The sequence below is a fragment of the Aethalodelphis obliquidens genome, unplaced genomic scaffold, assembly GCF_003676395.1.
Source record: "Aethalodelphis obliquidens isolate GAN/ISIS:26980383/991018 unplaced genomic scaffold, ASM367639v1 scaffold16, whole genome shotgun sequence".
Taxonomy (NCBI): domain Eukaryota; kingdom Metazoa; phylum Chordata; class Mammalia; order Artiodactyla; family Delphinidae; genus Aethalodelphis; species Aethalodelphis obliquidens.
In genome coordinates this window covers 33,162,400-33,189,311 of record NW_020837960.1, presented here as the reverse complement: position 1 = coordinate 33,189,311, position 26,912 = coordinate 33,162,400, and the positions used below count along the sequence as shown (strand labels likewise).

Below are 26,912 nucleotides of genomic sequence, written 5' to 3'. Positions count from 1 at the left end.
GTGGGTTGGCCTTATTGCGCTGGGGCGTCACACCTGTGCTGCAGGTTAGCTATCTGGACTAACTAGTAATATAATAAAAGGAAACCTACACGAGTCTTCAGAACTCCACTCCTCACGTGAACTCAGGGGGCTGCCAGCCAGTAAATGGAGGCCTCAGCAGTGCGACACCAAAGCCCTTCCAGACCAACCAGGATGCGGAACAAGGTCTCACGTGGAGAAGTGAAGGACAGTCAGCAAAGGTCAGCCGTGAATATCAGAAAACCTGGATAAGAAAATGTCACACAGCATCGATTTCTTCCTCAGACTTGGAGAAAAACAGTCCCCTGTTACGAGAAAATCAGTCAGCAGAAGTGACTTCTGCAGTGCCCACAGTCATGGATTGTCCGAGACAAACGTTTTAAGGTTTCTTTTATGAGGTAGGGAGAGTCTTCTCTTTTTATTTTTTCTCAAATAACCATTTTAACCTAGAAGCTATGAGGGAAAAGCTCAAGATTAGTTTTCTGAGTCTAGCAGGTAAACACCTAATTTTAAAAAATGGATCTGACCTACTGAAGTTTAGAGGAGGAGAAGGTTCCAGTTAGCACGACAACCTTTCCCCTGATTGGGTGTTTCAAAATAATTAACACATTAATGTTGTAGAGACACCTAGAAAGCGGTGACATTTCAAAAGCTTAAAGATGTTCACAAAGGACAGTCATGGAAAGAATAAATATAAATGACCAAAAAAGATACAAAAAAGCGTTTAAAGAAACTAACATTCTAACAACTGCTATTTTTTCCTATCAGATTGACACGTATTTAAAGCTAATGCCCCGACTTTGCACAGAGGTAAGGCAGAGCAGGTCTGTGTCAGCTCGGCCCCTGAAGCCCTTACTGGGGGTGGGGTGGGGGGATGTGGATTCGGGCGCTTTTGTGGCCTCATCTCTAGGATTAAGTTCGTTAAGAAACACAAAGCTTAGAACAGCGCTTGACACAAAGTAAAAGTTAAATAAATGTGAGCTGCTATCACGTGCATTAAGTATCTCTAGGACGGACCAAAACCCAGCATCTGCGGTTGCCTCCGTGGGTGGGGTGGGATGCCCACGGCAGGTTCCCAAACGTTCTCACTTCATGGGTTCTTAGCAGCTCTCTCAGGGCTTCTATGACAAAAGGACTGCCTAGCAGTTCGTTTATTAGGTAGTTCGTTCCAAACAGTTTAAGAAGTGTCTGTGTCCTAAAAACCTAGTAGCCATCTGGGAAAAAAATACAGTAAACTGAAAGGAAAATGCTATTTTAATTTCATTCTTAAGTAACCACCACTGCGAGTGGGATGTGTGTGCCTGTCGGGCACTGCACGCTCCTCAAATCCTGGCACAAGACCCGACGCTGCCGCCACCTTTGTTTCCCACTGCACAGTGACTTTCACCAGGAGCTTGCTTTTCATCAAAGCACCCGTAAAACCCCAGCTTTGCAAAGATGTATGTCATTGCGAGGAATGTAGTGTAGGTGCTGTGGAAACTGTGAGCCACCTTGGCTTGTAGGTAGAGTCTAGCCAACCAACATCACTGTCTCCCTGAGAGTCTGAAACCCCCCTCGTTGCCCCGTGGGTGGGCGGCACATGGGCACCTCGGCACACAGTTTGAGAGCCACAGCGACACATCCTTTTATGACTTTCCAACCTGGGTGACTCAATCCTTTGGAACAGCACATATTTATCTCCACCCTCACCTCCAAGAACTTTGTCCAAAATCAAACGACCACTTCCCACTGGGTAGCCAGTCCCGTAGAGACGTTCTGGGCAGATGCCGTGACTTCTGATGCATTCTGCGTAAGTGCTTTGGTGCCTGAAGTGGGAGTCGAGGAGGTGTGCATCAGCTCCCTTTTTCCTCCTTCCTGCCATCTCTGATGGAGAGAGAAAGAAGTGTGTGGGAGACCGAGGGTTCCTTCTGTGACCCCCGTCAGGTGCAGATCAAGATATGAAGCTCATAAAACTGTATGAAAGGTTGGGGACCCTCAGGTAGTAACACAGAAACGGCTCACACAGGTGAGGGGCCTGGAGCTGGAACCTGACTCCTCATGGTAAGTTCCCCACTCCCGCCGGTAACCCCCTGCCCTCGGGCTGAGGGACCCGAGCCCTGTGGGTGGCCCTCCCCGCGCAGGGGCTGCACGGGTCCCAGGCCAGCCGCTGGAGGGGCCGGAGGGGCCGGAGGAGTGAGGCCCGGGGCCAGGCTGCTGCTTGCCCTGGGACCCGATCTCCCACGTACCTATCTCCCACGTACCTTCTTGAGCTGGCTTCCTGAGGTCCGCTTGTCACCCACGGCCTCGACTCCACCCAAGGGAGGGGTTGGCCCCAAGGCCAGCTGGGAGCTGCTCCCCTTCCCGCCCTGAAACTTCACCTCTCCCCAGCTTTCCTTCTCCCACTGGGGTGACACAGGGTTCCCGACGGGCAACAGCTCTGGCTGAGCCGACGTCCGTCCAGTGAAGAAGTCTCTGCTGCCAGGAGTGAGAGGGTCTGGAGGGCTGACTGGTGGCAACTGGGCCACCGCCCTGCACGCCTCGGGAAGCCCAGGTGTCCCCAGGCTCCCTGAATGGAACGTGTAGATCTTAACAACCTCCGGCCAAGCCTTTGAGCCTGGAATGAAGGAAAAGCCCACAGGAAACATCACGTCGTACATTTATTCAAAATACAGAAATGAGGGACTTCCCTGGCGGTCCAGTGCGTAAGACTCCGCGCTCCCAATGCAGGGGGCCTGGGTTTGATCCCTGGTCAGGGAACTAGATCCCGCACATCGCAACTAAAGATACTGCATGCCGCAACTAAGACCCGGAACAGCCAAATAAATAACATAAATAAATGTTTTTAACTTAAAGACTAAGAGAACCTTCACAAACGGTATTAAGAGCTCACGCTCCCACGGGGTGTAAGTTAGCACACCCCTTCCAGAAAATCCACTCGGAAATGTCTAAAGGGTATAACGAGAGATGCAGAAAAGACTTGTGTACAAAGACATGCATTTGTCAAAAAGAAACTGTTTCTTTTCTCTCAAGCGTATTTCTGTTTCCTGTGGAAGAACAGCGTGAGACCGCCGGGTGGTCGCTGCTCCCGCGGGGCGACCTGACCAGGGGAAGCAGCGCACAGTCCCCAGCGGGGCGCCGTGGGGAGGTACGCAAAGCACCTGCCCCTCCGGACCAGACGTGGCTTCGGGCGACTAGCACAGCACCCACCGGGAGCTGGTGGAAGAGGGGCACCCACCACACGGAGCCACCCACCGGGAGCTGGTGGAAGAGGTGCACCCACCACACGGAGCCACCCTGGCTCAGGAGGAGACAGGAACACATCTGGGGAGGGGCGAGTGCTGAAGATGCGGGTTCTGGCCTTAAGGGGGCGTGTAAAGGTCGGCTGTGAAAGTAGAGAAACGGGCTTTTGCAGGGAGGGGACTCAACGTGGGACAGACGGGGGAGGGGAGGGACCAACGGGAATCCGTGTGTCATCACCCAAGGCCTGGGACCTGGTCCAGGATACTTGTCCAGAAGGGGCACCACCGCCTTGACCGTGAGGGCAGAGTCAAGAAGCTGAGGGGCTTCAGGCTGGGACCCGTCCGGGCTGGAGACCCCGCTTTGCCCTCGCATGAGCCACCAGCGGAGACTGCCGGGGCCTCAGCCAGCCCCCCACAGCGACCCGAGGCAGGCAGTGCCCTCCCTTGCAACGGACTGCCCCAAAGACAGGCCTGGCCAGCCAGGGGCCCCCTACCCCCGCCCCGGGGCAGGCTGTTAAGACCGCCCGCCTCTCCCTCTGCACACCACCTCCCCAGGTGGGAACAAAGACGGGAAATCGGGACTGACGGCACATGGCCGCACGCGCAGACGCCGGGTTCACCCCTGGGTCTGCCTTTCTGAGCAGGCTGGGCTCATCGCCTTGCCTTGAAGAAACTGTCAGAAGCGTTACCACATCTTGGAGGAAGGAACACGCCCCTGGGATGAGTAAGTGCTGCACCAGCTGCCCTGCCACTGTGACGTCACCTTTACAAGTAAAACGTTATTACCTTCTCCACGCGTTACTGTCCTAGCTCAGTCTGGTCCTCAGGCAGCGTGGACAAACTCCGCAGACGAACACGACCCAGCACTTAAGTTCTACAGATAACAATGCAGTCTGCCCGAGATTTAGAAGCGAAATGCCAGACAGCACTGCTATTAGCAAACCTGTACTACATCCTGCTATACCAGTGGAGGGAAAAACCCTCGTGTGCTGTGAACTGTGAACCGTATGGAATTTTAGAGCGAAAAGTGCACTTAGACCCTAGAGCCGAGCCCCCATTTCTACCTTCTTACAATTAGGATGTAGAGGATCACGCTTTCATTGTAGGAAACTTAAGAAATATACAGAAAATATGAGTCCATCGATTCGATGCTCGTCTCATCCAGAAACACCCTCACACACACACACGCAGATAATGTTTCATCTGCGCAGGCCATGGCCGGTCGAGCTGACACATAAAACTAACCACCGCGGGGCTGTTTATTTTGAAGAACGTGTGTCTTCTTTGAACAGAGTCTTTGAGAAGGACACGCAGTCTGAAGCCTTGGCTGGGAGCACAGAGGTGACACGCGTTCTCTCTCCCAGGCAGGTCTCCCTGTCCTTGGTTTCCTCAGCTGAACGGTGAATTGCCAGTATTTGCCATCTTTCAGGTTTGTGACAAATTTTATCTCTTTGTTTATTTATTTATTTATTAAATTATCTTCTCTTTATTTACTTATTTTTTTTTTACTTTTTGGCTGCAGCCTGTGGGATCTTAGTTCCCCAACCGGGGATCAAACCCACACCTCGTGCATTGGAAGGCAAAGTCTTAACCACTGGGCCACCAGGAAGTCCCTCCCCGTGACAAATTTTAAATGAGATCATAGGCATGAAAATAAGCTGAAAAACACCATCCAGTGTAAACTCTTACTTCTCTGAGGGACCAACAGAAAGTACACTCTCGTGATGGACACTGGGAAGTGCGCTCTCGTGATGGACACTGGGAAGTGCGCTCTCGTGATGGACACTGGGAAGTGAGCTCTCGTGATGGACACTGGGAAGGCAGGTTTGGAGAGGCTTCCCGACACAAAAAGGGATCAGCAGTTAGGTTAATAGCTGAAAACTAGTTTCTCTATGTTGTGTAGATATTTAAGAAACTTAAAAAAAATATTCCATAAAAATCACTTCTCAGTGAATCACTTCTCAGCTGTACTCATTTACTAAAGCTGCTTTAGACTCTGTCCCGTGCTCCCACGCCCCTGAATTGCAAATTTCTTACTACAAAAGAGAGCTTATTCTATAAACGCCCTGTCAGAATCATATGAGCTTGTTAAACACTGACTTTACAGAAATCCTTGAAGGCTTGAATAGCTTTAGAAATGACTTGGCTCTGCGCTGTCCTCTCACAGATGCACAGGCTGAGAAGGAACAGTTGTGTGACTTACCCAGGGCAGCACGGTTTGATGACAGCGATCCAATGCTTTAAAAGATCATCAGTGCATCCCTTACCTGCAGTGTATCCCTTCATCTTTACCAGTAAAATCTCTGAAATAGACACTAGTATTAGCTCCATTTTACAGACAACAAGACTGAGGCTCAGAGAGATTGCGGTCATATTTAACAAGGGCGGCACCCCTCCCTCAGACGCCAGGGTGGGAGGGGATCAACAGGTACTAATTTTCACTCATTTACTCAGCAGACACTTCAAGTGCTTCCTTCTGTGCCCAGCGGTGCTGGGTCCTAGCGATGCCTCCAGGGAGCCTCGGAGGAGCCTCAGCCCTGACAACACAGGTGTGGCTCCTGGGCCAGAGGCCCGCTCCCTGGCTGGGCTAGACCACGGGTGCCTTAGGCGGGCGTGCCCTCGCGGCGATGCCCGCAGGTGACCTGGTGTTCAGGGCACGTGGTAGATGTCGGGTGAAGGCCTGAAGGCAAGCACATTTCAGGTAAAGGAAAGAGGCAAAGGAGGGCCGAGTGCACAGGGATTCATGTGGGAGTGGCTTCAGGTGGCTGCCAGGCGGGAGGCGAGAGGGGAACCGGCCGGGCAGGGGCATCTAGAGTATCTGCATCACTTTGCAGATGCTTTTCATTTAATTCTCCCACTGGCACCGTTATCATTTTGTGTTCAGGAATTAAGGGCCCTGAGCCTCTGAGGTGTTTAGCAACTCTTCCAGGTTAGGAAAAGCACCCAAGGTCACACAGCTTCAGACCCGCCAGGAACTGAAAGTCAAGTCCATCCGAAGCCGAAGCTTCCCACGATTCCATCCCCCGCAGGCGAGGGGCCTGGGCTGGGCTGGCCAGGTTCTCCAGCGCTGCACCACCTTGTCTTAGGGCAACGGAAATCATGGAAGGTGCTTCATCAGGGAGATGATTCACTCAGACTGGGGCTGTTTCCGGGACGCGGGCACGAGCAGTTCACGTCCGGGCAGTGGTCTCGAGGGCCCCAAGGGGGTGGGGGAGGGCTGGTCCTCCACAGCCCCTCACGTCATTCCTTCGCGCAGAGAAATGAGGACAAGGACATGCTCTGGGCTGGAAGCCATGGCCGAGTCCAGAGCTGGCGAGTGTCCTGGGAGATGCGGCAGGATCTCGGCCCAGCTCTGCCTTCAGTGTCCCCCCTGCTCCTGTCCTTGTTCGATGGTGATGGAACCAATGCAGATTTGGTTGTTTTTTGTTTTTGGGGGTTTTTTAATTTATTTTTGGCTGCCTTGGGTCTTCGTTGCTGCGTGGGGGCTTTCTCTAGCTGCAGTGAGCAGGGGCTACTCTCTGTTGTAGTGCGCGGGCTTCTCATTGTGGTGGCTTCTCTTGTTGCAGAGCACGGGCTCTAGGCTCACGGGCTCAGTAGTTGTGGCACGTGGGCTCAGTAGTTGTGGCTCGTGGGCTCTAGAGCGCAGGCTCAGTAGTTGTGGCGCGCGGGCTTAGTTGCTCCGCGGCATGTGGGATCTTCCTGGACCAGGGCTCGAACCCATGGCCCCTGCATTGGCAGGCGGATTCTTAACCACTGCGCCACCAGGGAAGTCCCTGCAGATTTGGGTTTTCTCAGCAGGAAGCTGGTGGCTGCATTCCATGATTGTGGTTGACTTTTTACTTTGTATTTGGGTAGATGAAAGTAAAAACATGTTTGTGTCTAAGCACTAACGAGTTACTAATATTGACTTTGTGTGCACTCCCAGGTGGGGTTTATTTTGAAACGAGACTCCATGCTACTGGGAGATAAAGCTTAAGATCAAAGAGTTCCCAGGGAGAAAAGAAGTGGCCGTGGCTTACAGGCTGGCTTAGAATTCAGAGCGCGGAAACTGAACGCCAGCATCTCGGCACGTGAAATCCCAGGAAGAAAAGGCCAGAAGACGGACCCCAGGGCCAGCCACTGCCCATGCCCAGTACCCAGCGTGTGCGGCCTTCCCAGGCGGGCTCTACCTGTGCCTGCGAGATGCACCTTCTGCATCTGAGGAACACAGCATTGCCTGGCTCCGCGGCACAGGGACAAACAGCCGTGGCTGGTGCCCTCGCTCCTCTGGGCTCCTTTTTCGGAGGGTCGTTACCGTGTGGAGCGGTGTGTGATGGGGACGGGTCAGGGAGAACACAAATGACTGTCTCATAGGTCCTGCTAAGAAGGAACATATAGGTAAACATATAGATAAAATACAACAAATTAACAAGTGCCTGCTATGCGCAAAAAGGCACAGGAAGTCAATGGAAGAGTAAGACATGTTCACTTTAGCAAAAATCACTAAACACAAAAATACTTAGACGTGGATCACAGATCAAATATAAACGCTAAAGCTAAAAAGCTTCTAGAAGAAGACACAGGGGAATTTCTTCACGATCTTGAGGAAGGAAACGATTTCTTAAATAGAATAGCAAAAGCACTAACAATAAGAGAAAAATAATACATTTGGCTTCATCAGAATTAAAACCTCCTCTTTAAAAGACACCATTAAGGAAATGGGATAAAATATTCTCAATATGTATATCTGACAAAGGACTTGTACCCAGATTGCATCCTTGTAAAGCAGTGTCTTGAGTTTTCGTCTCGGCATGATGTAATTACTTCCCGTTATGGAAGATGAGAACTTAGCTCCTTTTAAACCCTCTTCCCCTGATACCCAGGCACGCCCTTCCCATTCCCTTGTCTTCCTAACACACGTTGTCAGACTTTTGGACGTTTGGTTAAGTCAATAATTGACATATTACTACGACTATCCCCAAACGAACCACACTATTCCTATAATCACTTTCACTTTTCCATACAACCTTTAGTTTTCCCTAGAATTAATAATTGGCTCGTGTTTTCCATTTGCTTAGTTTTTTATATCCTCAACCCAAACCCAATCCCAAACTGTTCTCCAAGTACCGAATCTCCTCTAAGGCAGGCGAAGGACCTCTTCCCAGCGAAGGCCACCCTAGACCCTCCGCTGGTCCCGAGCGAGCAGCCTGCCCCCTGCACCTGGGGCACAGCTGTCACTTGGGACCCCTTCAGCAGCTCCCACTGAGCCCCTTCTTCCTCCCCTTTGTCAGACCCGTTTCTTGGACCCCATGTCTGCTTCCAGCTTCCTGAGAAAGAGGATATGGGAGGAAAACATTCTGAATTCTTGAATGTCTGAAATGTCTTTATTCTACCCTCACGCTTGATTAATAGCTTGTCTGCGGATAGAGTTTAAGGTTGAAAACAATTATTTTCACAAAATGTGAAGGCCTTGTTCCATCACCCTCTAACGTCTAGAGCTGGTGTTACCTTCAAAGCCCTTCTGATTCTTGATCCTGTGTATATGGACTGTTTTATCTCTCCGAAGCTTGTAGCATTCTCTCTGTTCCAGACGTTCCGGAATATCTTATGATGCACATTTGTATGGGTCTATTTTTACCCACTGTTCTGGGCATTTCAGCTCCTTTCAATCTAAAAACATATCCTTCAGCTCTAGGTCATTTTCCTGAATTACTGAGTTGAAGATTTCCTCAACTCCATTAACGTATTTTTCTTTTTCTGAAACTGCCACAGTTCCGATATAGACATGGACGTATCTTCTACGTTCCTTACATTTCCCTTTTATTTTCCATTTCTTCATTTTTTGGCTCTTTTTTTCTGGGAGAGTTCCTTGACTTTACTGTCCAAACTTTCCACGGACTTCAATTTTTGCTAGCATTGTTAATTTTCCAAAGTCCTCCCTCTTGTCCTCTGAATGTTCCTTTTAAATATATTCTCTTCTTGTTTCAAGGCTGCAACATCTTCTCTTACCTTGAGAACATCAGTGACAGTTTGTTGAAGCTCTTCTTCTACAGTCTCATTCGGGCTCATTTTCGTCTGCGTCGTCCACGTCAGCCTCACATTACTCTTCAGAGGTTCCTATGTGAGGGCTGGCCGTGGAAATGCTGATGGGAAGCTCTGCGTGTGCACAGGAAGCTGCCATGCGAGGTAATCCCGCCGGGCCCTCTACTTGGAGAACCTTGATATCAGTATCTTCCAGTCTTTTCCTCCTGGGCTGTTCAGAGGCCCCAGAGGAGACCACCAGTCTCCTGCCCAGAGGATGACAAACTTGTTGCCGGTATTCCGAGCGCTGAGTGGGAGAAGAGGGCTGAAGGAGTCAATACGCACATATTCACTTCATAGCTCTGTCCCAAACAGAGTGCCTTGTAACCATAGCAACCCTCCAGCTTACCATCCTCAGAGAAAACTTTCCCGTCTTTTTCCAGTTGGGGGAAAGGCAGCCACTTGTCTGGCTAGAGTTGTGGAGATGATCTGGGTAACTTCTAAAACAGATTTTCAACCAATCCTCTTCATTTTAGTAAGAACATTCAAGATAGACTGAATTCTGAGCCACAAAACACACTTTTATACTTTCAAAAAACAGAAATCATAGCTCTCAGACCTCAATGGAGTTAAACCAGAAATCAATAACAGAAAGATGTCTGGAAAATGCCAGAATACTGGGAGATTAAGCAGCATGCTTCTAAATAACACATGGGTCAAAGAAGAAATCTCAAGAAAATTTTAAAATATTTTAAACTAAAAGAAAATGAAAATATAGCTTATCAAATTTTGTGGAATGTGGCAGAAGCAGTGACAAGAGGGAAATTTATAGTATTGAATGCATATATTAGAAAAGAAGAAGAATATAAAATCAATAAACTAAACTTTCACCTTAGGAAGCTAGAAAAAGAGCAATCAAATACAAAGTAAGCAGAAGAAAATAAATGATAAAGACTTAAGAGAGCAGAAACTACTGAAATTGAAAATAGGAAATCAGAAGAGAAAAATTAATAAAACCAAAAGCCAGTTCACTGAAAAGATCAATAAAATCAATAAGCTTCTAGCCAGACTTATTAACAAAAAAAGAGAGAAAACACAAATTGCTAATATCAGAAATGCAGGAGGGGATTATCACCAGCACATGAGCATTAGGAGGGTAAACCCGACAACCTAGATAAAACGGACCAGTTCTCTGAAACACAATGGCTGCCAAAACTCACACAAGAAGAAACAGATTTTAAAAAACAAACGAACAAGAAGAAGAAAAAGAAGAAACAGATCATCCGAATAGGCCTGTATCTACTAAGGGAATTAGATCAACAAAGAATAACCTTCCAAAACAGAAAGCACCAGGCCCACATGGGTTCACTGGTGAATTCTACCAAAAACTAAAGAAGAACTCATACCAGTTCTCTATAATCTCTTCCAGAAGATAGAAGCCAAGGGAATATAACTTATTCTATGAGGCCAGCATTACCCTAATACCCAAAGCAGACAAAGATGTTACAAGAAAAGTACAGACCAATATCGCTCATGAACATAGATGCAAGATCTTCAACAAATATTAGCAAATCGAATCCAATAATGTATAAAAAGAATTATACACCACAACCAAGTGTGATTTGTCCCAGGTAAGAGAGGCTGGATCAACATTCAAATAAACAGACATAAATATAGTCAACTGATCTTTGACAAAGGAGAAAAGGCAAAGATTGTCTTTTCAACAAATGGTCCCTGAACACTTGGACATCCTCATGCAAAAAAGTGAATCTAGACACACATACATTACACCCTTCACAAAAATTATTTTCACCAAAAATCATGGTCCTCAATGTAAAACAGAAAACTATAAAGCTCCTGGAGTATAACATAGGAGAAAACCTAGATGATCTTGGGTATGACAGTGACTTTTGTTTTTGGCTGAGTTGCACGGCATGTGGGATCTTAGTTCCCCGACAAGGGATCAAACCCGCGCCCCCTGCATTGGAAGCATAGCCTTAACCTGTGGACCGACAGGGAAGTACCAACGATGACATTTTAGATACAATACCAAAGGCACAATCCATGAAAGGAAGAATTGATTATCTGAGCTTCATTAAAATTAAAAACTTCTCTGTGAAAGACACTGTCAAGAGAATGAGATGATAAACCACAAACTGGGAGAAAATACTTGCAAAAGACACATCTGATAAAGTACTGTTATTCAGAATATACAAAGAACTCTTAAAATTCAGCAGTAAGAAAACAAACAATGTGGTCAAAAAATAGGCGAAAGGTCTCAACAGAAACCTCACCAAAGAAGGGGTACAGATAGCAAGAAAGCACACAGAAACACATTCCGCATCACGTATCATCAGGAGAATGCAAGCAAATTAAAACGACCCACACTACACACCTATTAGAATGGCCAAAATCCCAAACCCTGACAACACCAAAAGCTGGCAAGGATGTGGAGCAACAGGAACCCTCACTCACTGCTGGTGGGAACGCACAATGGTACAGCCACTGTGGAAGATAGTTTGGCGGTTTCTTACGAAACTAAACACACTCCCACCATACAGTCTAGCAACTGCACTCCTTAGTACTTACCCCAATGAGTCAAAAAGTATGTCCACACAAAAATCTGCACCTGGATGTTTATAAAAGGTTTAGTCATAATTGCCAAAACTGGGTAGCAAATAACATGTCCTTCAGTGGGTGAATGAATAAACTGTGGTCCATCCAGAAAATGGAATATAATTCAGTGCTAAAAAGGAATGAGCTGTCAGCCATGAAAAGACCTGGAGGAACCTTAAGTGCATATGACTAAGTGAAAGAAGCCAATTTGAGAAGGCTACAGACTGTGTGATTCCATAGTTGTGGAAAAGCCGAAACTATGGCAACAGTAAAAAGACCTCAGTGGTTTCCAGGAGTTACAGGGAGGGAGGGGTGAATAGGTGGAGCACAGAGGGCTCTTAGGGCAGCCCTACTCCAAGTGAGAGTATAAGGTGGATACACATCATTGTACAGCTGTCCAAACCATAGCAAGTACGCCACCAAGAGGGACCCCCTAATACACACTGTGGACTCTGGGAGATGACGGCGTGTCGGTGTGGGTTCTCTGACCGTCACAAAGGTACCACCCTGGGGGGGATGCTGACACTGGGGGGAAGCTGTGTGTCTGGGGATGGGGTGGACAGGAACTCTCTGTACTTCCGCTCCATTTTGCTCTGAAAAATAAGTTTTGTTAATTTATAAAACCTCTCTCCTGTCACATTAATGGTGTCAGGGAAGTGGGAGGATGCAGATACCTCCAGAGGACTGATCCGTAGCCAGCTGGGCCCGAACAACACACTGAGACAGGAGGAGCCGGTCCCCTGTGGTCCCGGGAGACAGGCAGAGCTCTCAGTGCAAACAGAAAGCGCAGGAACAAGGCACTGAGTGAGGAGGGCCCGCAGTGGCCCATCTAAGAGTCACAGACACGCCGGCAGGGCCAGAGGCCGAGTAACTGGGGACCCTTTTCAGGTAGCCGTCACGCTGCAAGGAGGCTTCTTTCCACACCATGGAAGATCCTTCCCGGAGACGGAGCACACGGCCAAGTGGAAGCAGCGGGGCAGGGCTCTCGAGGGAGGGGGAGGGGTGCACAGGGAAGGCCCGTACCTGGGTGTGTGACCACCAGCAGGCACCAGCAGGCATGCCCTCCCTGCAAACACAAAAAGACCTCAGGCTCACAGCCACCAAAGCACACTCCCTGACCTCTGGGGGGCTTCCAGTCAGTGGTCAGTGCTGAGCTCTTACACGAGAATGGACGGTAAGGACTGACACTAGGGCAAGTACACATAATGGGCAGTCCAGAGACAGACCTTTAAAACTTTAGGGTCAGTTGATTTTCGGCAAGAGTGCCAAGGCAATGCAACGGGGAAAGAATGGTTAGTCTTTTCAACAAACGGTTCTGGGACTCCCTGCTACTCACGCGCACACTAGTGAAACCACACCCCTCATCTCACTGCTCAGAAATAAACTAAAAATGGATCACCGACCTAAATGAAGGGTTAAACTATAAAAGTCTTGGGAGAAAATACAGGAGTAAGTTTTCATGGCCTTGGGTTGGGCAAAGTCTTCTCTGATAGGACACCCAAAGCAAAAACAACAGGAGAAAAAAAAAATAGATAAATTGGACTTAGCAAAATAAAAAAATGGGGGGGGGGCATCAAAGAACACCAAAAAGAAAAAATGAAATTGGTGAGGATGTGGAAAAATTAGAGCCATCATACATTGCTGGAGAGAATGTAAGATGGTGCACTTGTTCTGGAAACAGTCTAGCACCACCTCAGAAGGTTCATAGTGTTGCCATTTGACCCAGTAAAGCCACTACTGGGCTGACACCCAAGAGAAATAAAGTATGTCCACACAAACACTTGCATATGAATGCTCAGAGCAGTACTGTGCACAATAGCCGAAAGGCGGAAATAACTCTAATGTTCACTAACTGTTGGATAAATAGGAGAAATAAAATGGGATAAATCTACACAACGCAATACTATTTGACAATAAAAAGGAAAGACATACTGACAGTGCTACCACGTGGGTGAAACTTTAAAGTATGATGCTAAGTGAAAGAAGCCAGTCACCAAAGGCCTCTTACTGTATGATCTCATCTATATGACATGTCCAAAAGGGGCAAATCCATAGAGACAGGGGGTAGATCAGTGGTTGTCTGAGGAGTGCACTTGTGATGGTCGCGAACAATGGAAGTTCCGGCCGAAGGGAACCCGGCCTCTCTTGAGTGATAATAATGTTCTCAAGTTGATTGTGGTGATGTTTCTGCAAGTCTGTGAATATACTAAAAACTGCTGAATGATATACCTTAATTGGGTGAATTTTTTGTACTTATGTGAATTATATCTCATTAAAGTTATTTTAAAAAAAACGATGGTCAGAGTCATTTAAGGAAAGCCTCCAACATGAATTTGGAGAAAGAGTAAAACAAAGAACAAGCAGCAAAAACATAACACAAAGGAGCCCAGAGGAAATACAGACAATTTGGAAGCAGAATTTAAAAACCCTTGAAATGATAAGAGGGATAACAAACACAAATACTGAAGACATAAAACAGGGACGGACAGACTGATTGGAGAACAAGAATGAGCTCTTGGGAATTAAAAAGATAATACCTTCGCCCCCAAAATTTAATATGAAATCTGTAAGATGAAGTCAATGAAACCTTCCAGAAAGTGGAATAAAAAAAACATGGATGACAGGAAATAAATATAAGAGATCAGAGAATCGGCTGAGGAGTTGGAGAATCTTTGGAGGGAATAAAGTTCAAAATAATGCCAGAAGGGACTTCCCTGGTGGTCCAGCGGGTAAGACTCGGCACTCCCAATACAGGGGGCCCAGGTTCAATCCCTGGTCAGGGAACTAGATCCTCCATGCATGCGGCAACTAAGATGCCTGCATGCCGGGACTAAGACCCAGTGTAGCCAAAATAAATAAATAAATAAATATTTTTAAAAAATAATGCAAGAAAATTCTCCAGAGCCAAAGGGCACACATCTCTAGGTTGAAGCCTCAGTGTTCAGGACAATAAACGAAACCAATGGAGGAACGTCGCCATAAAGTGTAGACCACAGGGTAGACAGAGATGATTCTAGAAGCTTCTAGAGAGAAAGGGTATTCAACAAGACTGTGAACCTGGGAAACAGAGGACTAATGCCTCCAAAATGCTGCGTGAATTTCATCCTAGAATCTTAGATTTATTTATATTTTCAATAAAGTAGAAAAGGGACATTTTTGGACAAGCAAGAACCCCAACTTTTTTCCAGGTGTAAACTGAGGAAAAGGAAGATACGGCATTTGGCAAAATGGGATCCAACACAGGAAAGTGACAAAGAGAATTCCCAAGATGACAGCTGTTTGTCAGGCTTGAAGGGCAGCTGAAAAACAAGGTAATTACTAAGTCCAAGAGGAAAATTTTTTTGTATGAGAAGGAAACATAATCAGAATACACTATTTGGCTCAAAGACAACCTAGCAGTCTTTTGTTTTTGTTTTTGGCCACACTTCGAGGCTTATGGGATCTTAGTTTCCCAACGAGGGATTGAACCCGGGGCCACGGCAGTGAAAGTCCTAACCACTGGACAGCCGGGGAATTCCCCAGCATAGTCTTCATAATATTTACGTTGATAACTGATTTAACTAAAAGTTGTGAGAGAACTTACACTAGGAAACAGAGGTTGAGGGAGGCCTATAAGAGAATTACCATATATGTCATTGATAGAAAATATTTAAAATAAGTAAATCAAGAAATATCATTAAGAGCCTATCAGTGAAAATGCCAGAAAAATGACATAGAAGACATGGGAGAGGCTGTGTTTGGGAAGCAGGAAATGGCGAGATATGGACAGAGACTCTTTTTCTGAAAATAATATAATTTGGGGACTTCCCAGGCGGTCCAGTGGTTAAGACTCCGAGCTCCCACTGCAGGGGTGGGGAGGCGGGCTCCACGTCTATACCCGGGTCCTGGACCCATAAGCTACTCTGATCCTTTTGGAGACACCAGTCACCGGCTTAGAAAAGGCAGGAAGCTGGTGACTTTAGGAGGGTCCGCGCGTTCAGAGCGGCGGGCAAGCAGGAAAGGAAGAGGGCGCGATGCTTTGGAGCTGAAGGCTGGACACTGTGGGTGGTCAGGTCAGCTGACCCGCTGCGAGGAAGGGTGGTCTCTCCACTACCCAAGACGGAATGACACATGAGAAAGAGATGAAGGCCAACTGCTCCGCTAGCGCCCAGATTCTGCCAGGTGTCAGCGCAAGGGCTAACGCACAGCCAGAGGATCTGCGCAGACCCGTGCTGTCCAGCGTGGGCCGCTGAGCACCACGGCGACAAGCTTGCGCAACGTGGCCGGCGTGACGGAGGTGAGCTGTGAGCCTTCATTACTCGAAACTGAAATTGAAACCGAAACCCACTTCCACCTCCAGGAAGATGGAGCAGATTGTTCCTACGCCTCCCACCAAGTACACCTCAAACCCCTGGACACGGCAGGCAGGACGGAAGACCCTGAGAGGTGGGGAGGCGGCGGCAGAGGAGCTGGGCCTCGGGGCCTGAGGAACGACGCAGCGCTACGTGCTCCGGGGTTTCTTTCCGGTTCCAGGCTTGGAGCTGAGCCCAGCAACCTGCAAGTACCAGCAAGGCGGGTCCCAGCGACAGCCCGACCCCCGACGCAGAGGAGATGGCAGACAGACGGGCGGTAACTGCTCCAGTACAGCCAGTCAGACCAGAAATCCCTGCCCCCGGCCTTGCCAGCAGAGCCCCCAGCGTCCTGCTGGGGTGACGTGCCGGGACTCCTGCTAGGGCAGGACGCTGGGACCTCCACGCCCGTCGGCTGACGATGCCTCCCCAACGTGGCAGCCTAAGAGGAAAGCGGGGGCCGGCAGTAAGGGGGGCCCCTACCCGCTGGGACAGGGTCGGAGGCGGCCTGGTGGAGTCGCGACTGCCCAGTGGGGACCACGTGACTGCACCTTTCAAAAGACCAACTCAGAGTAAAACAAACGATATTTTCTGTATTTCTTAATGCCATCAACCATCTTAAAGCAAAGGTGAGGTGTTAGCCTTGTCCTGTCAGTGTAACTGTCCCGAGCAGGAGAATCAGCTCCCACTCACGATTTCCCTGACACCCCACTTTACCCGCTCGACAATCTAATGCCATACACTTGTCACCACCTTCGCGAAGAGAAGCTGGTCACACAACCGCACCCCTGCTTGGACCGTGTGCTGACCTGAAACCCGCTCTCCTCTGGGGGGGGGGGGCGTCTCCTCCCCCCTCCCCCTCCCCTCCCCCTCCCCCTCCTGATGGCAGCCCTGGCCGCGCGCGAATCACAGGAAAGCCTGGGGGAGTGGCAACACATGATATAAGCAAGAACTTACAGATTCCAATGAAGCTTGACACCAGTGGATTTGGATTCAAAACTTTAATAATAAATTGTGCCAGTAGAAGCTTTTCAAAGGCAATGATATATCAATAAATAATAGTTAAATTGAGTTCCTGAGAAAGAACCTACCACATGACGTCTGTCAGAGCGTAAATAACAACACGGCGTTACTGCAAAACTAGAGAAACACTGACAGTCACGACACAGCACAGCAGACCCAGAACCTGCCACTCACACACATGTAAACCAGTACACAGGAATCATCTTCTTCAGTTTAGCCATCGATAGACGCGTAAGTGTGCTGCCTAGAGATACACTAACTAATGGATACATTATGCTAAAAACCTCAAGGAAAAATACGTGGAATAATATAATGAAAAATATGATGCATCAGGTTTTTAAAAAGCAAAAAAAGAATTTAACTTTTTATTCAAATATAAATCACTTTAAATAGGAATCATACTAATTTGAAATAGGAATATTTTGTGTTTATCTATGTAGTTATATATACATTTACACTCCTAAGAAAATATGTATGGCTTAAATATCTTTTCTTTTCAACATCACTTCGCTGTTTCACAAAGATTAGAAGAATGTGCTTCTAAAACCAAACGAAGATGCATCCTTCAAAGCACACGAGAGACGCGGTGAGAGAGCCCCACGATCGCTGCCCTTCCGCAGGGTGCCTGCCGGGTGGGGCTCCGCTACCCGCGGCGCCTGCACCACCAGGACAGCACCCTGACTCGCGAAGCAGACAGAGGTCCACGACTAACTTATGTTTTTTTGGCAGAGCTAAGAGAATCCCTTTTGATGTATACAAGTGTTGTGCAGGACAAACGTCTTTGCCCCCCAAAGAATCCAATCACACCCGAGACACATACAGTCACATCAGCTCTCAGGCACACGTGCATTTCCTCAACGAGAGAGGAGGGGTGCAGTCACAGCGAGGAAGTCACCACAGGACGACACGGCATCAGCACACTGTCCAGAATTACTCACTCAAAACGTATTCACAGAACCCGCTGTGAATGGCAAGACACGGTCACGCTTTAACAGAAAAACCCTGTTCATGCAGCGATCTCTCCACACTTGGCATCTGAAGTCACACCCGCGTGATCACCTGCTCACACTTCCTATTATACTATAATATGCAAAAAGCAAACAGAACAAAACAAAAGCAGCTTTTAACATATATCACAATTTTGAAATGTGGGAAAAATATAAAACAAAAACCACTGTGTGAATAAAATGGTATCAGTAACATCAGAACAGTGTTATCTTTTTTTTTTTTTACATTATTGCACAGAGATTTCTTATCACATGTTCTTCAATCTTTACGTCTTTCCCTAAATGTGAATAAGTGCTGTGGATAAAATACAAACGTAGAAAATAACAGCAGCATGATTTGTCGAAATTAATCCCTATAATTTAGTAAGAAAAATGGCTATAAACAAAATAAGTGCTCTTTCTAAACTGTACTAATTTTAAAAAATATTGTTTTAATGCAGTGAAGGTCCTCAAAAGCCAATTCCAGGCCATGCTGACACCCGCCCCGCCGTCAACCAGAATGTGGAGGAGACGTCAGAGGCGAGTCCTCTTTCAGAAGCTTTTCTGCTTTGGTTTTGGGTGCAGACCAGACTTTCGAGGGGCAATCGGCCGACTGACCTGAGGGGCTGACCTCCCGGTCCCCCAGGGTCTACACGTACACGGGCTGGCAGCTCCCAGCCTGTGCCCCCGGGGCCGGGCCCCCCGCAGCTGGCTGCTCGGCCTCAGTCCCGGTCTCGGCCACCGCAGGCTTGGGGCACCGGAACGGGTAGCCGTTGTCGTCGAAGAACCTCCGGAAGGTGAACTCATAGAAGGCGTGCTCGGGGTGCCGGCTGCCCGGGGGGCCCAGCGCATCCCAGGCCTTGGAGCTGTCTTCGCTGCCGTCCTGCCAGGGGCCCTCCTCGTCCACTGGGTCGAAGTTGGACGTGTCCATGGGGTGGCTGATCGTGGGCACGTAGGGGGCAGGCTGCCTCCGAATGTCGCTGGAGAAGTCGATGGCACCCAGGAACGGGTGGGCCTTCAGGTCGTCGGCCCCGTTGCGGCCCAGCCGGTGCTCAGCCGCGCAGCAGAGCTTGGCGATGAGGTCCCGGGCCTCGGGGCTCAGCTCCACCTGCGCGGGGATGTGCAGCGTGCTCTCCCAGTTAATCACCTGCAGGGACAATACACCCAGTGTTCCTTCCTCCTCAACCTTGAGGCCGACGAGGGCCGTCCCGGGACAGGGTGTTAAAGAACGTATCATTTCTTAACACTGCGAATCATCAGGGAAATGCAAATCAAAACCACAGTGCAGTACACCACCTCACGACGGTCAGAATGGCCATCATCAGCCTACAAATGATAAATGCTGAAGAGGCTGTGGAGAAAAGGGAACCCTCCTACACTGTTGGTGGGAATGTAAGCTGGTGCAGCCACTATGGAAAACAGTACGAAGGTTCCTCAAAAAACTAAAAATAGAGCTACTATATGATCCAGCAATCCCACTCTTGGGCACATATCCAGACAAAACTATAACTCAAAAAGATACATGCACCCCTATGCTCATAGCAGCACTATTTACAATAGCCAAGACATGGAAGCAAAATGTCCATCAACTGATGAATAGATAAAGATGTGTTACATATATACAATGGAATCCTACTCAGCCATGAAAAAAGAATGAAATAACGTCATTTGCAGCAACACAGATGAACCTAGAGATTATCATACTAAGTGAAGTCAGACAGAGAAAGACAAATACCACATGATATCGCTTATGTGTGGAATCTAAAATATGATACAAATGAACTTATTTACAAAACAGAAACAGACTCACACACATAGAAAACAAAGTTATGGTTACCAAAGGGGAGAGGGAGGGAAGGAGGGGACAAATTAGGAGTTTGGGATTAACAGATACACACTACTATTCAATATATATAAAATAGATAACAAGGACCGACTGGATAGCACCGGGAATTATATTCAATATCTGGTAAGAACCTGTAATGGAAAAGAATCTGAAAATAATATATACTTGAATCACTTTGCTGCTATACCTGAAACTAACACAATATTGTAAATCAACTATACTTCAATGAAAATAACTTTTTTTAATTTAAAAAGATCTTGATAATTTCACGATGGGAGAACAGAACAGACATAGGAGGCTCTGAGCAGCTACAAACGGTTGGTGTGGTTTCAGGAGGAGCCCACAGCCTGAGGCACAGGGCGAGGAAGCCACCCCCAGCTGGTGGTGCTCAACCACACACATCAGCCATCAGGACGCTCACAGAGACCTGTCTGCTGTGAGGAGGAAGCCTAAGGGACTTCTTGTTTACACCTGGAGTCAGGATAAAGCAAGGCCAATATAACCAGGAGTGGCACGGGGCAGGCGGTACGAGGGCTGGTTTGAAACTGAGTTGCTGTTTTAGTAGAGCCAAAGTTATACAACTCATAGAAGAAAACATAAAGGAAAACGTTCATGACGTTGGATTTGGCAATGATTTCTTGGATATGATACCAAAAGCACAGGCAATAAAACAAAAAATATATATAAAACAGACTTAATCAAAATTTAAAACTTTTGTGCATCAAAGGACACTACTGACAGAGTGAAAAGACAAACCATGGAATGGGAGAATGTATTTGCAAAGCATATAGCTGACAAGGAATTAATATCCAGACTATATAAAGAACTACAACTAAACAACAAAAACCCAAAGAACCGAATTAAAAAAGGGCAAAGGACTTGAATAGACATTTCTCCAAAGAAGATCTACAAACAAACACGAAACATATGAAAAGAGGCTCAACATCACTGAACCTTAGGGAAGTGCAAATCAAAATCACAATGAGATACCACCTCACACCCCCTAGAATAACTACTATTTTTAAAAAAACAAAAGGAAATTAAGTGTTGGCAAGGATGTAGAGAAACAGGAGCCTTTGTGCACTGTTGGTGGGAATGTAAAATGGTGCCGCCACTATGGAAACAGTATGGAGGTTCCTCAGCAAGTTTCAACATAGAATGACCCTATGACCCAGCAATTCCACTCCTGGGTATATCCCCAAAGGAACTGAAAGCAGGGACCAAACAGATACTTGTACACATACTTATGTTCACAGCAGCACTACTCACAAGAGCCGAAAGGTGGAAACAACCCAAATGTCCATTGCCAGATGATGGATTAAAAAAATGGAATGTTATTTACACACAATGGAGTATTACTCAATATTACATACAACGTAATATCATTCAGCCTTAAAAAGGAAGGAAATTCTGACAGAGGCTCCAACATGGATGAACCTTGAAGACATTATGCTGAATGAAATAAGCCAGACACAGAAGGATAAATACTGTATGATTCCACTTATATGAGGTCCCTAGAACAGGCAACTTCATAGAGACAGAAAGTATTGATACAAGAGCTGTTACAGGGACAGAGGGGAGGGAGGAATGGAGTTATCATTTAGTAGTTAAGCTCCTGCTTGGGATGGTGAAAATGTCTTGAAATAGGTAGCCGTGACTGTTGCATAACATTGTGAATGTACTTAACGCCACTGAATTGTACAATTAAAAGTAGTTAAAATGGTAAACTTCACCACAATTTTAAAAATTGGGTTATTATCATGCAGACAAATTGGTAACTAATTCAGCAATTCAATTAGGATATAAATAATGCCAAATTCCAATTTCACTGTTACTATAAAAAAACCAAGCCTTCATTTAGGGTTTTTCTAATTAAGAGGTTATTAATTTCGGGTCTCCTGTGGACTCCGGGGTATGTGACTACATCCTAGAACTGTCAGTGAACATGTGTAAGGGCACTGTTCTGAGAAGTTCCAAAAGTTTCATCAGGTTCGCTATTCAGTCTTTAAGTAATCAAATCATTCATTTCAGACAGTAAATGGCTACCATTCTAAAACTAATTTTTCAGTACTGAGTTATTACTTGACGCAGTAACTTTTTAATTACTTGAAATGAATATCAGAACTGTGTACAACTAGCCTGACACATAGCTTGTAACTGGCCAACGGTAACGACAGAACATCCAAGTATCAAACCCATTTCCTCGGGCACAGTCTCAAAGCCGTGTTGGTTGCTGCACGGCACACCTGCCGCCGGGCCCAGACCTGCGGCCTCGGTGCTCCGCCCACCCCTAGTTCTCACCTGCAAGCACCACATCGGCAGGTGACCATGGTTCAGGTTCACGCGCGCATCACAGCTCAGCTCTGACCCTGTGCCTCTACTTACCCAGATAAAAAATTAATAGGTAATAACAAGAATACTTGAAAACATCCCATGACATACAAATGACGTCCCTACACTATTCAGAATAAAAGGTCAAATGTTGGCCTAAGCCTCCTGGGTTCATCAGAAAACCACGTGCCCCATTACCTTCAGCTGGGTCTCCGTGGGAGTCGGCGCCAGGAAGGGCGGCTGCCCCACCAGCATCTCGAAGAGAATCACGCCAACACTCCACCAGTCGCAGAGCTGGGTGTATCCTGAAAGACAGCGTCACTCAGCTCCCACCCCGCACACACCCTCCTCACACACCCCGAGAGAACCGGCTCACGTCGGCGGGGAAGCTCCAGGCGGCGCACAGGTGACGTCACCGCCCCACCTGACGGCGCGCGTGTGATGTCACGGCCTCCCGCACGTGTCGGCGCACACGTGATGCCACCGTCTCCGCACCCGGCGGCGCACGCGTGACGTCACCACCTCCGGCATGCGGGGCTCAGAACAGTCTGCGAGAAAATGCTGCCGGGGTGTCCACGGTCTCCACGTGGGAGGAGCGTGGTCACGAGCATTTTCTTATTTTCCACCATTAGTCTGTGATAAACACCGTATGCTCTTGTAATAAAAGGCTTTTTAATTTTAAAAGATTACTGTTATTGTTAGTAACAATAATAACCAGAATTTTAGGTTCTTAAAGAACACGAACAGATGCAAGTTAAAATCATAGAAACTAAAAAGCAGAAATTCTGTGACCCGAGGTCAGGTGAGACCAGTGATGAGGCTTCCCGGGGAGGCTTCCTGGGGAGGTTTTGGGAGAACCGGGGGGAGGAAACTGGCAAAGGGAACGGCTGCCACCTGTCGCGCCCCTTGGGGGCACCGAGGGAGCCAGGCCCCCCCGCAGGGCTCCGGCGGCCCGGTGCTCGGGCAGGGCGGCCTCGTGGAGGCTGCGGAGCAGGCTGATCTTTGATTTTGTCCCACATCCCAGTCCGAGCCCCGCTCCGGTCCTGCTGTCACCGAATTCTTGCTAAGTGTGACCTGCAGCCCCTGCCCGTCTGGCCCCGGAGGCTCCGCTGGGCTGCTGCGAACGGGGGGTTGGGGGAGACGGGTGTCCTCCCCCGCAGGCCAGCACCCACCCCTCTCTCTTTGAAAGGAGGGGGAGGGGGAGAGCTTTACTGGGCAGGGAGGTTAATACTCTTAACCTCTCGAGGCACTGCTGTTACACGAGAAGCGGTGAGAGGCTAGTAACCCGCGCTGGGTCACACAGCTCACAGAGAACACGGGTGAGGACAGAGGGTCCTAGCTCCAATGACTGGAAACAACACGTGAGAACAGACAGGCCACTGCTCTCTGGGTTCATCAAACGGAATCAGATGAACAAACGCAGGCGCTGCGGGCCCTGCAGCTGACTGTCAGAGATGCCTCTTGTGCTCGGCCAGGCGCCCACTGGATGGGACGGAGCACTGCCGTCCCCAAATCTTACCTTGAAGGTGCTTCTGGACCTGCGGCGGAGAACTGGAGGACACAGTGTTTGTATCCTCACACCCGTTGACCAGTGAAGGTGGTTGACCCAGGTAGGACGCCCCCGCATCCCTCCCCCCAAGTCCTGTCTATCACAGGACTCTGTCAAAACCAGTTCTGGAGCGACTCCTCTGGGCTCCAGGGAGCAAGCCAACCTCGCACCCGGCCTGTCACTTCCAGCCTAAGGAGGGGCAAGTGGAGACGGGCCAGAAGCAAAGGCAGCTCCCAAACAGAGGGACACACACTGGAGGCTGTGTTTGCTAAGGGAAGAAACCAGCTCTCGGACTCCCGTGAGCACAGACACAGTGGGGACACTTCGAGTCTCTGAAAGCTGGGGCTCGGGACCCTCAGAGGTCACTGGCTTGGGTGCAGGGCGGAAGCACGCACCTTTTCGGAGGAGCACTTCCGGGGCGATGTAATTTGGGGTCCCAACCAGGGAATGAGCCAGACACCGCTGATGCTGCCTCCGCGCCCTCTGCTCCAGGGTCTTGAGCCGGTCTCCACAGCGGCAATTAGACACGTCGTCCCAGAGGTCGCTGGGCTCCATGCTGTCCTGCCTGGTGTGACTCCCTTTCACCCAGGAAGCGAGCCGAGGAGAGAAGAGAATGAAAAAGTTAATTTTCACTCTTCAACAATGCAACAAATCCACAGCTTCAAAAGGAAAAGTAATCCAACCCAGCTCCTGACACAGTGAGAGAAAGATTCCTCCTGCCATCTCGCAGGTGGCGGAGGTCCTGGGCCTCACACCCAAGCTGTGAGGTGCACTCCTGTGCCAACACGGGAAGCATGGAGGAGGCGGCCGCAGGGGTTGTGCCCTGTGCTGGGTGACAGTGCAGGGCCAGTGAGAAAGGCTCAGGGACTGTAGGATGGTGGCCCCAGAGCCTCTCAGGCCCGTCTCAAAGGCTAACACCACCTGTTTGATAGACATGTTTTAAGACGGGCATGGAAAAGAGTGAGAGGATTTAGAAAATATGAACACAAATGACTTCAGTGCCAAAAAATGGGAATGAACAAAATGATTTAGGATTAGTTTTGAGTTAAAAAATAGAAGCCTGAGGGCTTCCCTGGTGGCGCAGCGGTTGAGAGTCCGCCTGCCGATGCAGGGGATGCGGGTTTGTGCCCCCGTCCGGGAAGATCCCACATGCCGCGGAGCGGCTGGGCCTGTGAGCCATGGCTGCTGAGCCTGCACATCCGGAGCCTGTGCTCCGCAGCGGGAGAGGCCACGACAGTGAGAGGCCCACGTACTGCAAAAAAAAAAAAAAGAAGCCTGAGCTATAGAGTATTAAAATCACTATTATAAAAATTCAAGCCATAGATAATGACCAGCTGTTTCTGACTTTTCCAGGAGGTGGAGTTAAGCTGGATCCACAGCCAGGTCTGTGCCTGCACGTAGACTCAGGGCGGCTGTGAGAGAGGGCTCCTTGGGAGGCTGGGAGGCTTGTGTTTTAAGGCTTGTTTTAATAGGGCAGAGTGATGGCCCCTCAGCAAGGCCCCATGAGACGCTATGGCCTACTGTCCTAAAAACGTATTAGTAAAATTTGAAGCCACTAACTTACAAAAAAAACCACCTCACATGTCATTCGACTTCTTCAGGGAGAAAAGGATGTCACACCAAATTATAAAATCACCCGGTGACAGCTGCGCCCCAGGAGGGGAAGGAAAGGCCTGAGGCGGTACCTTTCTGGTAGTATTTGGAGTTGTGCGTCCACCTGAACCCAGTGCAGAGGCCAAAGTCTGTCAGCTTGATATGGCCGTCAAGATCTATAAGAATGTTGTCCGGCTTGATGTCGCGGTGGATGAAGCCCATCTTGTGGACACTCTCGATGGCCAGTGTCAGCTCCGCGATGTAGAAGCGGGCCAGGTGCTCGGGGAACACCTCCATGCGGATGAGCAGGCTCATCATGTCGCCGCCCGGGATGTAGTCCATGACGAAGTACAGGCTGTCCTTGTCCTGGAAGGAGTAGTAGAGCTTGACCACCCACTCGTTGTCTGCTTCCGCCAGGATGTCCCTCTCGGCCTTCACGTGGGCCACCTGGTTGCGATTCAGGACGTCCTTCTTCCTCAGCGTCTTCATGGCGTACAGGGCGTGCGTGTCCACCTTGCAGGCCAGGCACACTTCCCCGAAGGCGCCGACGCCCAGGGTCTTCACCTTCACGAACATGGACTTGTCCATCTTGGCCCTCTTGAGCCTGTTGTAATTGGACTCCTTCTGGTAGAGGATCTTCCTCATCTGCTCCTGTTCAGCTTCACAGAGCCCGGCCTGTGCAGGAGGAAACAGGGGAGGGTCACCCTGGGGGAGCCCAGGGGGAAGGGGTGGGGGATGGGGGTGGGGAAGAGGCCCCAGAACGCAGAGGACCCCAACCGATCCGCGGAAACCAGGGTGCAGAAGAATGCGGCCAGACACTACAAGCGAGAAAATAACTCTTTGTTCTTTACATCCACACAGAGTCGCAGATCTGGAATCGAAAGGGAAGACATAATAACAGGGACTTTTTTCTCCAGGTGACCTTAGGCTCTAAAAACTACAGGAAACTTATATTAATAAAAATCTGGGGGAAAGGGGACCACAAAATTCCTGGAGCTCTAAGAGCAATGTAATAATTTAATAATAGTTCAGGGGAAAATGGGAAAACAAACAAAGTCAACGAAAATGGGACAGCGGGAAGGGCACAAATCTTATTTTTAGAATTTGCAGTTACCGGCTCTGTGTGATTTAAATTGACCATAGCATTTTAATCTAAATAATTTCATTAATAATTACCTTTTCTGACAGTTTAGTGCCAACTAGGGTATATTTCAAACCTTATATTCTAACTATAGACTTAAGAAATAGATGAATCACTACTATATTTGTCTTTATAAATCCCACAATTTCAATGTATAAAACCTCAAACCTTCTTTCTACTCTTTCAAAATGTTTCCTTAGCAGTTAGAAAAACTTGGTGGATTTGTGCACTAGTAAGGACACACCATAAAAACCAGTGTGTTC

The 26,912-nt window shown here is 48.3% G+C and overlaps 1 protein-coding gene across 6 annotated transcripts in view; it reads right to left on the bottom strand.

Annotated features, from left to right (window-relative positions):
• Nucleotides 1-17,162: 17,162 nt before the first annotated feature.
• Nucleotides 17,163-26,912, bottom strand: part of LATS2 (large tumor suppressor kinase 2) — an 81,738-nt gene continuing 71,988 nt past the window's right edge. For 5 of the 6 annotated variants that reach the window (XM_027116702.1, XM_027116703.1, XM_027116701.1 and 2 more), the window contains 4 exons: nucleotides 25,601-26,183; nucleotides 24,311-24,493; nucleotides 22,565-22,671; nucleotides 17,163-19,336 (listed from right to left, as the gene is read on the bottom strand). In XM_027116702.1, the coding sequence (XP_026972503.1) occupies nucleotides 18,839-19,336; nucleotides 22,565-22,671; nucleotides 24,311-24,493; nucleotides 25,601-26,183 (1,371 nt within the window). In that variant the 3' untranslated portion in view covers nucleotides 17,163-18,838. The other variant, XM_027116706.1, reaches the window with a different exon arrangement.